The sequence below is a fragment of the Orbicella franksi genome, chromosome 1 (assembly GCF_964199315.1).
Source record: "Orbicella franksi chromosome 1, jaOrbFran1.1, whole genome shotgun sequence".
NCBI lineage: Eukaryota > Metazoa > Cnidaria > Anthozoa > Scleractinia > Merulinidae > Orbicella > Orbicella franksi.
This window is the reverse complement of record NC_138145.1, coordinates 9,006,535-9,017,769: the sequence shown is the minus strand read 5'-3', so window position 1 is coordinate 9,017,769 and position 11,235 is coordinate 9,006,535. Positions and strand designations below refer to the sequence as shown.

The 11,235-nt window shown below is 40.3% G+C and overlaps 1 protein-coding gene across 1 annotated transcript; it reads right to left on the bottom strand.

The window, feature by feature from the left end:
• Positions 1–1,638: 1,638 nt before the first annotated feature.
• Positions 1,639–11,235, bottom strand: LOC145488458 (F-box/LRR-repeat protein 6-like). The gene is made up of 12 exons (XM_081467336.1): positions 10,722–11,235; positions 9,577–9,871; positions 8,863–9,064; positions 7,740–7,871; positions 6,459–6,572; positions 5,829–5,903; positions 4,915–4,989; positions 4,257–4,345; positions 4,048–4,123; positions 3,824–3,907; positions 2,704–2,846; positions 1,639–2,529 (listed from the first exon to the last, which is right to left on the bottom strand). Exons 1-12 carry the CDS (start codon positions 10,900–10,902, stop codon positions 2,361–2,363), a joined length of 1,635 nt encoding a protein of 544 aa, XP_081323462.1. The 5' UTR covers positions 10,903–11,235; the 3' UTR covers positions 1,639–2,360.

Sequence of the window (11,235 nt, the reverse complement as noted above, 5' to 3'; positions counted from 1 at the left end):
AGACACGATTACTCAACAGAAATTACGTTTCGTGATGTATTTTGTCCTACATAATAGGTTCGATGCAATTATTCGGATTAACCTTTACCTTTAATATACCGACATTTGGTAATGGGTTTCAAGGTAAAGCTTTTTCTTCTCAAGGTAAAACTTTATTTTATTTTTTTCTTTTCTTAATGGGTTGCTATATACAGTGTCAACTGGCCTCACTTCGCGTGGAACAGTGATCCATCTAGAAAAAGGCTGTAGTGAGTCCTGGGGATCACACAGCCAGCAAAACGTCGAGTTCCAGGCCCAAGAGTGTGAGTCCCAGACCCATGAACATGGGTCCCGTACCCTTGTGGATAAATAGCATGTAGACACAAGCTGATCATTTGGTGTTCTTGAAGACCAACATCTCGAAAGAACGTAGAAGTTTGAAAATGTTTGCCCTGCTACTCCTTGCTCATTCCGTTAGACTTAGCTTTCGTACAGATTTTACAATACGTGAAATTTGCTGTCTCATTGTACACCAGCCACGAGTTCTTTTTCAGCCACAGCTCAAAAAATTTCCATCCTCGGAGCTGGAAGGCATTGCTTCTCTTATCGATTGGATCAAATGTGTGGCAATTCCTGTTATAAAATAGGATGACCCACCCCCATAGGTAGCTGAAAACTGGACGACCCACCCTTTACCAAGGGCTCAAAAACTGATGACCCATTCCTTATCTACTCCGGTCCAGCCCCCAATACTTTCGGCCTCTAAGTCGTATGGCTTATTTCAATGGGAAGTTCCTTGCCAGGTTTGTACTAATGTGTTTTGTTCGGATTACATAATCGACACCTTGCCACATTTCATCCAGTTGTCAAGGTGTTTTGAAAGAATACTGAGCACAGAAAACTGTCTAGGTGACGCCCTGTTTATTAATAATATTTCGACGCGGATACATCTATGCACGCAACTTTTAAGGGAATTGTCAAAAAGTACAGGCGGGGGGCGGGGGAGGGGGGGAGGGGGCGGCGGAATAATCCAGAGCATTTGAAAATGTGGTGGTTAAAATACACATGGCCCACCCCTTCCATTTGGCATACAACTGAGTTACCACCCCTAAATAAAGGTTGCAAATTACATGACCTACCCCCTATAAAACATGACATTTTTGGTTTGCAGAATTCAACAAAATTACATTTTGTGTATGAAATCATGGTTTTGTATGCGTTTCGTATTTATTTCTTAGCAATAATACAAAATCACTTGAAAATAATGTTTTCCTTTACTCTTGAAACTTTAAGTTATGCCCGTACACTCTAAAAAAACTTCACCCTAAACCTAACGGCGTCTCGTCAGGCGTCTCGTCGATATCACTTTGATTCCTTTGAAGGCAGAAGCTTGGCCTAAACCACTTAGATTTATAACCCACCCACAAAGCCTTTTAAAGCTCAAAATTGATTTTATACAAAATAGCCTCGTTAACTTTTACGATCCTTTGTGGTAAAAATCAGCTCCCGTAATGATCAGAAAACAATTCAGTAAAAGTTAAACCTCAATTGACGATGTTCGTCTCACCTAAGCACGAGATAAGATATTAGTTTTAATAGAGAGAGTTATACACCTCGAGGGCTCACTGATGTGAATGCAATGTAATTGAGAAACGTCAAGCCTTGTTAATCAATAACTGGCTCCCTTTAATGCCCTGAACACACCAAAGGTACAGATATAGCAGATTTCCGCTAAGTTAACAGACACTTTGTCTTGTCAGTTACATGTTTTAAGCTGCTTTTACATGAACTGTTTATTGAATAGATGAAGAGCAAGACACGTTAACATAATTCTCTTGAGTAAGTGAATGAACTGCTGAAAAAAAGACGAAAATGAGGATCCCGGCTTTAATCAAAAACCAAATGAAGGTGCGGATGCGCATAAACAATAGTTCTCTCAAGACTGCATTACTGGCAACTCGTCTTCCTCGCCGGGCATCATGTATGAGCATGCTCATAAGAAGTGGTAAAGAGAGCACATACGCGGTCGAACACGGGGTGTGGCTGGTGGGGACTTAATAAGTGAGGAAAGCGGATATGTGGTGTATAGTAAGTAGAGAAGAGTGTATCACGGATTAAATGGCTTAGGAAATAGATATGCAGCGATCGCGGCTGAAATGAAGAAACATTCAGATAGATAAAAATGATTAGGAAAATGAGTGAAAAGTGGCGTGAAAGAAGCACACAAAGTCAGCCCCACCAGGATACTTGCTTTTTAACCACTTCTTCAGGTGCGCGCTATTTTCCATCATCGCGTTTGATGGAAGCGATAGATTTCCTGCATGTTTAGATCTCAGAGCTGCAGGAATGTTAAACTCCTCAAGCGAACTGCATGGTGATTTTTACTCGCTTTCGTGCTGTTCCCTGCTCGTTCCAGACTCCATTTCCTCCAGCGTAGCATTGAGATTTCTCAATTTGGCGCCGGCGTGCCACTGCTTTAAGCCTCGAGGGACTCCACGACAAGACGTCAAATTCAAATGCTGGAGTCTTGGGCATGCATTCAGAGCTTTCCTAAAGAGACAGAGAGTACGAAAACTGAGGAAAACGGCCATTTGCCGGCAGAAATGAGCTGGAACCACTATTGTTTTCATCTTTTGGTAACAATAGGCAATTTCCGATTTACCTTTGCCTCTGTTTCAAAACGAGTCTTCGTGCCAAACCTTTCATAAGTAATCAAACTCTCACCTTACGCCTTCAGCTGTAACATTGGTACTTCCAAGATCCAAACTATACAGCTTCGGCATTCCGAAGTCCCTCAACAGCTCCATGGATTCGTCGCCCACCCCACTATTGGACGAGATGTCTAAAATCTCCAAACTGTGGTGCCACTGCGTTGGACGGAAAAAGAGAGACAAGTGTGCTGATTAGAACTAATTTGTTTTGAGGAATGTAACACGAGCATGACTTTTTCAGCTTCTCAGTACACTGTTTAGGATGAGGCCTCGTTTCGCCTGTTAAACAAAAGGCGAAGACCAGGATAATTTCATAGCCTACGTGATGTATCTTTTCAGACCGAACAAAGGGAAAGATGAGGTTTAAATGATTGCTACGAATAGGTTAATTTAAGATTTAACTGTATCATGAACAATGACGCGTTTTTCGAATTGATATACCTGAGATCTTAGATCGGCAAAATTCACTAACAGCTGAAAAATTGGGTGAAAGTTTGAGTGATAGTGGAGGAGAATCACCGAAACTTTTGGACTTATAGCTGAGCTCGAGATTTACACGCTTTCATCCCTGTGACCACAAAGTCAGGCTTGTGCAACAAACACAGATTACACGGTTCATTTGTATTTAGTATCGGATAACGAGGCCATTCCCTTTATGTGCTTATAGCATAATCGTTCGGTATCTAGTTTGTTTTTGTGTTGGCTTAGAGTCGACTTCAGTGGACGCACATTTCTTTGCTGACTCACCAAGCTTAATGTAAAAAATTAATTCGCTGATAACGGAATGTTAATCAAGGACGAAATGTCTCCGGCACGATCTTAACTCTTCTGTTTGTTGGCTATACAACCCAATACCGCGTTTTGGACGCTGACTGTTTTGCAGTGACGTGATATTTCGCTGCATGCTTATTTCGCGGGGAGCGTCTTCTTCGACGACACCATTTTGCACAGCGTGCAAAACAGGTACCGGAATTTCCCCTTCTTAATTCTACCAGTACAATTAATGACAAAATGCCTTAAAGCATGTAACAAAAAATATGGCGAATTTCCCTCTTTCCCTATCCTAGATTTCGAGTCCAGGTCTTCCTGAGTTCACCATGCGATACTGTTGTTTTTATTGATGTTAATATTACCTGTTCAATGACAACAGACATCGTGGCAAAATTGGCGCGAGTGTCTGAGAGAAACAGCTCCTCAAGCGATGTAGCCGGCAACCTCTGCCAAACAAAATAATAACCACACTGATTATGTCAGTTTCGTCAGTGTTATTTTAACTATTCTCTCCCGGTTAACATCTTTTCTGACAATAGACCTTTTCATCTTTGATATCGTACTGAAATATATTTACAAAATGTACCTGAATTCCTTCAGGACTGATTCGTTGAAGTCCTCTGACGTCTAACTTCTTAAGGTTTACTGACGTCCTTAAAATTCTACGATTTGAATGAAAGGAGATCATTTACCATCCATGTCAATCATATTCAAACTAGAAAAGAGGCTACAAGTTATCCAATAAAATCATCCATGCCTCAGATTTCCACGGTCACAGTTCACACTGTCACAAACCTGTACAAAAAACGATCAGTTCTGGGGACTCCAGCCAGGGAACCACAAGCCAAGCAAAGAGTCTCCAGTTGTGGAAAACCATTCTGTTCCTGCAAAATATTCAAACCACGAATTTTTGATTCCAATTTTTTATACTGTAAAATACATTTAATGGATATTATAATAAAAGTTCCATATAGTGCGCGCTCTGATTGGCTGAAACAGCGTGCTTTGTCAGAGAACAGATGCACGGTAAGCTCAATTTCAATTTGTTGCATCGGAAGTTTGACAAATTTGACCTAAATTAAACGTTTCCTGTGACTCAGACAAACGCAATGGAAACGAGCCATTTGCCATGTGCGGTAAACATAGCTACCTGGAGGCCATTGTTAACAACTGAACAACAGAAGTGTCAAAACTGTACTAAACTGACAAGTTTGGCTAGATTCCGACAAAAAGGTAAACTTAATCATGTAGCGAAATAAACGAATCCTCAACCTAGCGAATGCTTCGATAAAAGACATTACAGTTGTTACTAAAGAAGTAGGGAGAAACACTCGACTACGTCTCGTGTTTCCCCCTACACTTCTTTCGTGCTCCACCGCTTCCTGCGTGCTTTACAACAGAACAGACCACAGTCGAGGCTTCTTTGTTTGTTAAATATTATTGCTTTATTTACCACTTCAGTGCTTATGGGAGTCGAGTGAAGCAGCAGATTGGCGACGAAGAGTTCTTTAAGCTTCGGACAACCAGCCTGCCATACAAGAGCAACAAAATAAAATTCAGTTGTCAAACACAGTAAGAACTAAATGTTTGTAGAGTGGATGATGATAAGGGAAGGGCGTCAAATAACAGACAAGGTGAGCAAGACTTCAGCGCGCTTGTTTTAGCTACCCATAGCCTGGTTTCAGAGGGTTTTTCTTTTTTGTTTCTCAATCAAAATGCAGAAAGAAGAAAGACAACTTTTTGGATCGGGGCGGTAAGCCAAGCTGCTCTTATAGTTACATGCACGCTCTCGTGAAGCATACGCAGATCAGTTTCATTACTAGACTTATTAAAGTAATGGATTTTTTCATTAATAGTACCTTATACAACAAAACGACACGTTTCTCGTCCCCACCCCCTCCACATTAGATCTTTCTAGATTTTTTTCTTACTTTACTAAAGGAGTCCTCCGTGCAGCAGAGGGGCTACAAGATCCTACAACAAAACTATGGAGAGAAGCCCTCTCTGCCTTAGTTCGTCCACAGCGTAAAACTGAACTGACAACTTGAAATTTCCACGTTACGAAAAACGCCACAAAGCATTCTGTTAAGATGCAAATACTTGGGGATAATACCTATCTTGCCCCTATCTACTCCCTATCTACTCCCCCTTCGTTGAATTTCTTTGTATTCTCCGCCTTTGCGGAGCATTGAGCGCTATACTGTTAATTTGACAAAGTCTTAGAATGCTTCCTAAATATGATCAAATCTTTCAGTCTCATTACCTGACGTCTTTAGTTTGACATGAAATAGTAGTGACAAGCTGGAATTTGGTCACGCGCTAAATGGAACGATTAAATTAACACATTTACTTCGCAGTGAAGGTTACCTGTAGCTTCTCCACGTTCAGTTTCCTAATATTGGTACTAGTTAGATCCAGAGCTGTCAAGTTTGGACAATTCTCCTACAGGAGAAACAACATGCAAAATAGATTGGGTCAGAAAAAAGAAGCCGCCAAGCTCAGAGTTTGAAAGTGTGAAAAAAGGGAGCTGGATGAGATGTTAATCAATCCCAGTTAAAGCCCAAACAGGTACTCATTTATCATTTGTTCTAATGAGGTAATACAGGCACTGTGAGAGCTAAGTGTTTTATCCAAGAGCACAACACAAAGACCCCAACCAGTGCCGAACCCAGACCTCTTGATCTGGTGGCTAGTGTGCTAACCATCCGGGCCGGGTTGTTCGAAAGCCGGTTGGCGCTAAATCTGAATTAAAGGTTAACCAAATTATTAATTTTTCTGGTATAAAAATGTTTTTTACCATGTTTCACAGCCTATTTTTGTGTGGTTTAAAATTATTTAAACTCAAAACTGAAGGGCAAACAATTTAAACAGAAAACCGCACCGAAAAGTTGAAAAAATCAAATCAAAATTCTCGCTAATCCTGGGTTAGCTTAATCGGACTTTGAACAACCCGTGCCCCGGACAAGGACGCCTCCCCTAGTGAGTAATAAGACAAACCTGAATGATAGGAAGAACTTGTTCTCCACCTAGACGACTGCAATTCATCAAACAGAGTTCCTCAAGCTGGCTTCCAAGCCGCTTTGTGACGCGATGAAGACACGAGATGTCAATCTGTGGGTCATGCAGGCCATGAAATATCGTCAATATTTTAACATAGCACTACACTGTACGGTGTAAATATCTGGAGTACAGTAATAGCCCACGTATAAGAACCTGAATTTTTCAATTTAGCCTAAATAGGTTCTTATATAAATGGTACTTAAAGCAAATTCAGGCTACCAAGGTTCTGAAAACAGGTTCTTCATATTTTCATATGAATTTCATCTGAATATACTATATACATTATAAATATCATCTCATAATACAGTATAAATCATTTATTTGTACCATAGAATGGCAAACACAACAGACATACAACATGGTACTTAAGCTTGAAAGCAAAAAAAAAAAAGTTATGTCAAGTTACTTTTAAATAGATGATGATCTTAATTCAGCAGTTTATACCTATACACATTTACAGCAACCCCACTGATAAGAACCTAACTTAAAATTTTAGCCTTAATAGGTTCTCATGGGCAGGGAGCTTAAAATGAAAATTTTAGCCTAACAGGTTCTTAAAACCCAAGTTCTTATACGTGGGCTATTACTGTAGTAGATGGAAAGACATACAAATACTACTAACGGAATGATTGTTGAAAGGTCCGAAAAGCTACGAAATCGGTGTTAAATATAAAAGAATAATTAACATGTGTTACAACTTTAAACAAAAGTAATGAGAGGATTAATTATGCTTTGAAATTAAAGCTTATATAATTCGATTGAATGACTGTAAAGTAAAACCGAAACCAAAGTAATCACTCTGGCCAATCACAAAGGACACAGAAAACCCAGCGAACCAATCAAAACTCAAAACAAATACATGTAGATGGATCCGAAGCGCGGGAAAGCGTGTGAGTTTTGGTTTTACTTTTGATTCAAAGACAAAATGGCGGGAGTTATTAGAACCTTACAATCGCCTAGCGTAGCAAATATATTTCGACAGTCAATAAGCGAAAACTGGTGAAATGGCTATGACACTTAGCAGGAATGTAACCACTGTACAGTAAAAGTGAACTTGTTCGAGTTGAGTTGGTAGCCGAGTTTCGTCGGAGAAGTCGAAGCGAAGAATTGCAAGGAGATGTCGGAGATGTATTTTGTATAGTACTTGCTGTGGACGAAAAGGAAAACTAAAAAAGACGGTTCACTGAGTAACAATATTCCAAACTGTTACATTCTAACCTTCGTCATAGCAACGTCAAACATCTTAAGCTGGCGGCACTTGGTAGCGAGAGAAGTGATGCCTTTTGGTGACAAGCTTCCGCATTGAGATAAAACGATGGACTGAAGTTGGCGACAGTGCTTTCCAACAGCCTAAAACAAACAAGCCAAACGGAAACAGTTAAAGTTTAAAGATCGGTAATTTCCTCTTTGTACGCCTGTACGTTTATAGCAGTCAGAAATGCAACATAAAAAGTAAGATTTACTGTAGTAGGCAAAGCGCGGTAGTCAAAACCCGAAGAGAGGCCGGTAGTAAATTAATATTACTCAGGCTGGCTGTAGTCGTTGAAGGGCATAAGGCATTTAAAAACGGATTTTGCGTTTCTTTACTAAACAGATTAATCCAAGATCACTCGGATCATGGTGCATCAAAGGCCACCGAATTCTTGCCCAGAGTGGATTCTTCGGTATCCATTTAGTAAAGAAATGTAAAATTCGTTTTTGGATCTGAGAATCTAATCTTGTTTTTTTTCAAAAGAAACGCACCCAAAGATAAAAGAATGCAGTGATAGCTTTTATGAAGTAGGTAATCATCATCGTAAGCAAACCAGAAAACAATATTATACATCATTTCAAAGCAATAAACACTCGCATTAATCAAAGTTGCACATTTATCTTGACAAAGACATATTAGATTCTTAAATAAGATAAAGTCTGCATACGAACTTATCCTGGTTTCTGTACCATAAAGTGACTAGGAGTATTTCTACTTCCCCACCCTTCCCCCTGGATGGGATGCTAGTCCAGCGCAGGGTTAAACTCCTGTATTAAGTTCGCAGGTACCCATTTATACAGTTGGGTGGAGAGAGGCTCAGCGAGAGTAAACTGTCTTGACCAAGAACACAACACAATGTCCCCGGCCAGGGTTCGAACCCGGACCGCTCGATCCTGAGTCGAGCTAACTAACCACCGCCTCTCCCAGTTCTTAAATAAGAAGTGATAATAAGTGTCTTCCTATTGAAAAATAAACGCACTGTTTCCCAGCAGTTTATTCACTTTCTTTCTACATCAGTCTCTCTGTCTGTGTGTCTGTCTGCCTGTCTGTCTGTGTCTTCACTATGGCTCTTTGACGTTACTTCTTTACCTTAAGTCCTGTATCTGTAAGCTCACTCCATCCATCAAGGCTTAGTTCTTTAACCGCTTTCAATCTTGAGCACGCTAACTTCTCGATTGTAGAATCATTAGCTGATCTGGGGCACTCGATACTCATCGCCGATAAATTCACTTCGCGCCAAAGAATTGGTTCTGATGAGACTTGCCTCCAGCTTCGACAAACTCTAGACATCCTGTGACAAGGCACACATGAAAGAACGTAAATTTATGTCTAGTGGGAGGAGGGGGTGAGGGGGGGGGGGTAGTCTGTAAATCTTTCCGTGGGATGTGCCGCTGAGACACTGAAGCCCGTACGTTATACTAGACAATGCATGATCAGCCGCCTGGTGGTGGCACCACAACCCCGTACCCTATCCCAGATTAGCTATCTTCTATGCAGTTTTAATTCTGTTTATGTGAAGTTCTCACTTCTGAGTTTCGAATTTGTTTTATAACATCCTGGGTAAAGAATCCTCTTCTAGACTAAGTTATTTATACACTGGCCACTCTCCCGGTAAATTAGACCCTATTCTAGACCAAAACTGTCTGATTTCTATTCCCTACCTAGACTAATTAAAAACTGCCTGAAAACCATACCCTTCACAGCGGCACGTGTACTCATACAGCTTATACATGGGGGGACTACCCTTGCCCGGGCGGGGGGTCTGAGGTTTCAAAACGTTTTTACCGTACATAAAAAACTCGCCTACAAAGGAAAGGTACCGGTCCACTGTCATCTACAACACGCTGGAAAATCTTCAGCAACACTTCAAAAGGAATTAGGTCCGACCAACCATTTTCCCTGAGAGTTTTCAGCTCTAACAGACGCAGATCTTCTACTTCTCTGGCCTTTATTCTTGCTCTGATTCGTGCTTTGATTCGCGCTCTCGACCTAGCCTCTATTAAGTCAAGCTTAAGTTTCTCTTTCTCAAATGTCTCTTCGCTCGAAAGTCTTCTCTTTTTACTGAACGAAGTGTGGCCCTCGTATTTTCGCTTTCGCCCTGTAAAAGTGCATAAACTAAATTAAGCAGCACAACGCAACAACAAAAATAACAAACAGACATTCAAAGAAAAGGTTTCACAACCACCTCTTTTTACCTAACATTCCGTACGGTCTTCAGATCTTTTGTTGATTTGTAGTCGTTTATTTTAGCCGTCATCTACAAATCGCACCGCGAAGATTTCCCGAATTTGATTAGAAAGGTCTAAAAAGCGAGTAAGAATTGCTTGTTGGGGTTTGCGGTTTGCCGTTTATTTTCATTTCGAAATTGAGCAGATAAGCGTTTGTTATGGAGGACTGAATTTTAGCTTTTTTCCAGTTTTCTAATGGACAGGGGATGGACTTATTTAGAAACGCCTTAAGGCGTGGTGCTCCATCGCTCTAATTATGACACGTTTTAATTGCTCGCGCGCCGATTGGCCCTCTGATAATTGCGTCATAAACAAGCCAAATTTGGAATGGTTTAGAATTAGAACAAAATTTCATTGTTTAATTTAAGAAATGAGGCTGTTACGAAACCATTTTTCTAACAAAAATCTCCAGTTCAGAACGAAAGGCTAACGATTTTTATGGCTGGTCCTTAGTACAGATGTGAGAAAGCTACGACGGTTTGAGTTAAGGTGTGCTGATTAGGACATGAAAAAGTTTCCAAAAGCTTCGGAAATCCAAAAGCCGTTCAAACATTGTAGAAATCTATTATATTCAAAGCTAAGTCTAACTTTTTTCGTTGATTCTCCCTGAGATCCTGAATAAAGATTGAAATGGGAGAGCGTTCTTATAATGGCATACCACAGAGAGAAGTGTTTATCTCAGTGCTTACAAAGAATTGATCTCTTTTACCTAAAACATACCTTTTCTAGTACAAGCATTTGTATCGTTTTCTTCGTCGCTGCTTGAAACGTATTCAGATACGTCGCTTCCGTCTGAAGAGACTCGCCGCTTTTTACGTTTACCAATATTAATGGACGGACGTCTGTTTTTCAGACCTGACGTGCTGGGCTGAACTTTCGTTAAGTTCTTAGCCCGTGGCATTTATATGCTAGAGTTGAAATCTTCGCGTTTGTGCAATCTGTGGAAAAAATTGCTTCGTCAGCCGAAATTGACGCGCCGCAAAGGACGTGTTATGAAATAACTTCGGGAGACAAAAATGCGCAGCTAACTAACCATCTGCTGAAGTTTGTGTGAGAAATTATGATTAATCATTTAAAGATGATGTCATAATCATGGAAAAACAATTTAGAATTCAATTTGCCGTTTAAGTTCGTAATTGTCTGGCAAATATTTTCCTCTGGTTTGATGATGTCACAAGGAAATCAATTAAAATTAGCGTGAAGTTTTAGGCGTAAGTGAAAAAAAAAAAAAAAA

Bases quoted from the DNA above. Each gene is read 5' to 3' on its own strand.
- LOC145488458 (XM_081467336.1), bottom strand. From the start codon at position 10,902: ATGCCACGGGCTAAGAACTTAACGAAAGTTCAGCCCAGCACGTCAGGT. The intron at 9,065-9,576 runs GCGAGTTTTTTA...GCCTTGTCACAG, and splicing joins CCGGTACCTTTCCTTTGTAG to GATGTCTAGAGTTTGTCGAA. The intron at 7,872-8,862 runs GTAAAGAAGTAA...TGTTTGTTTTAG, and splicing joins TTACAGATACAGGACTTAAG to GCTGTTGGAAAGCACTGTCG.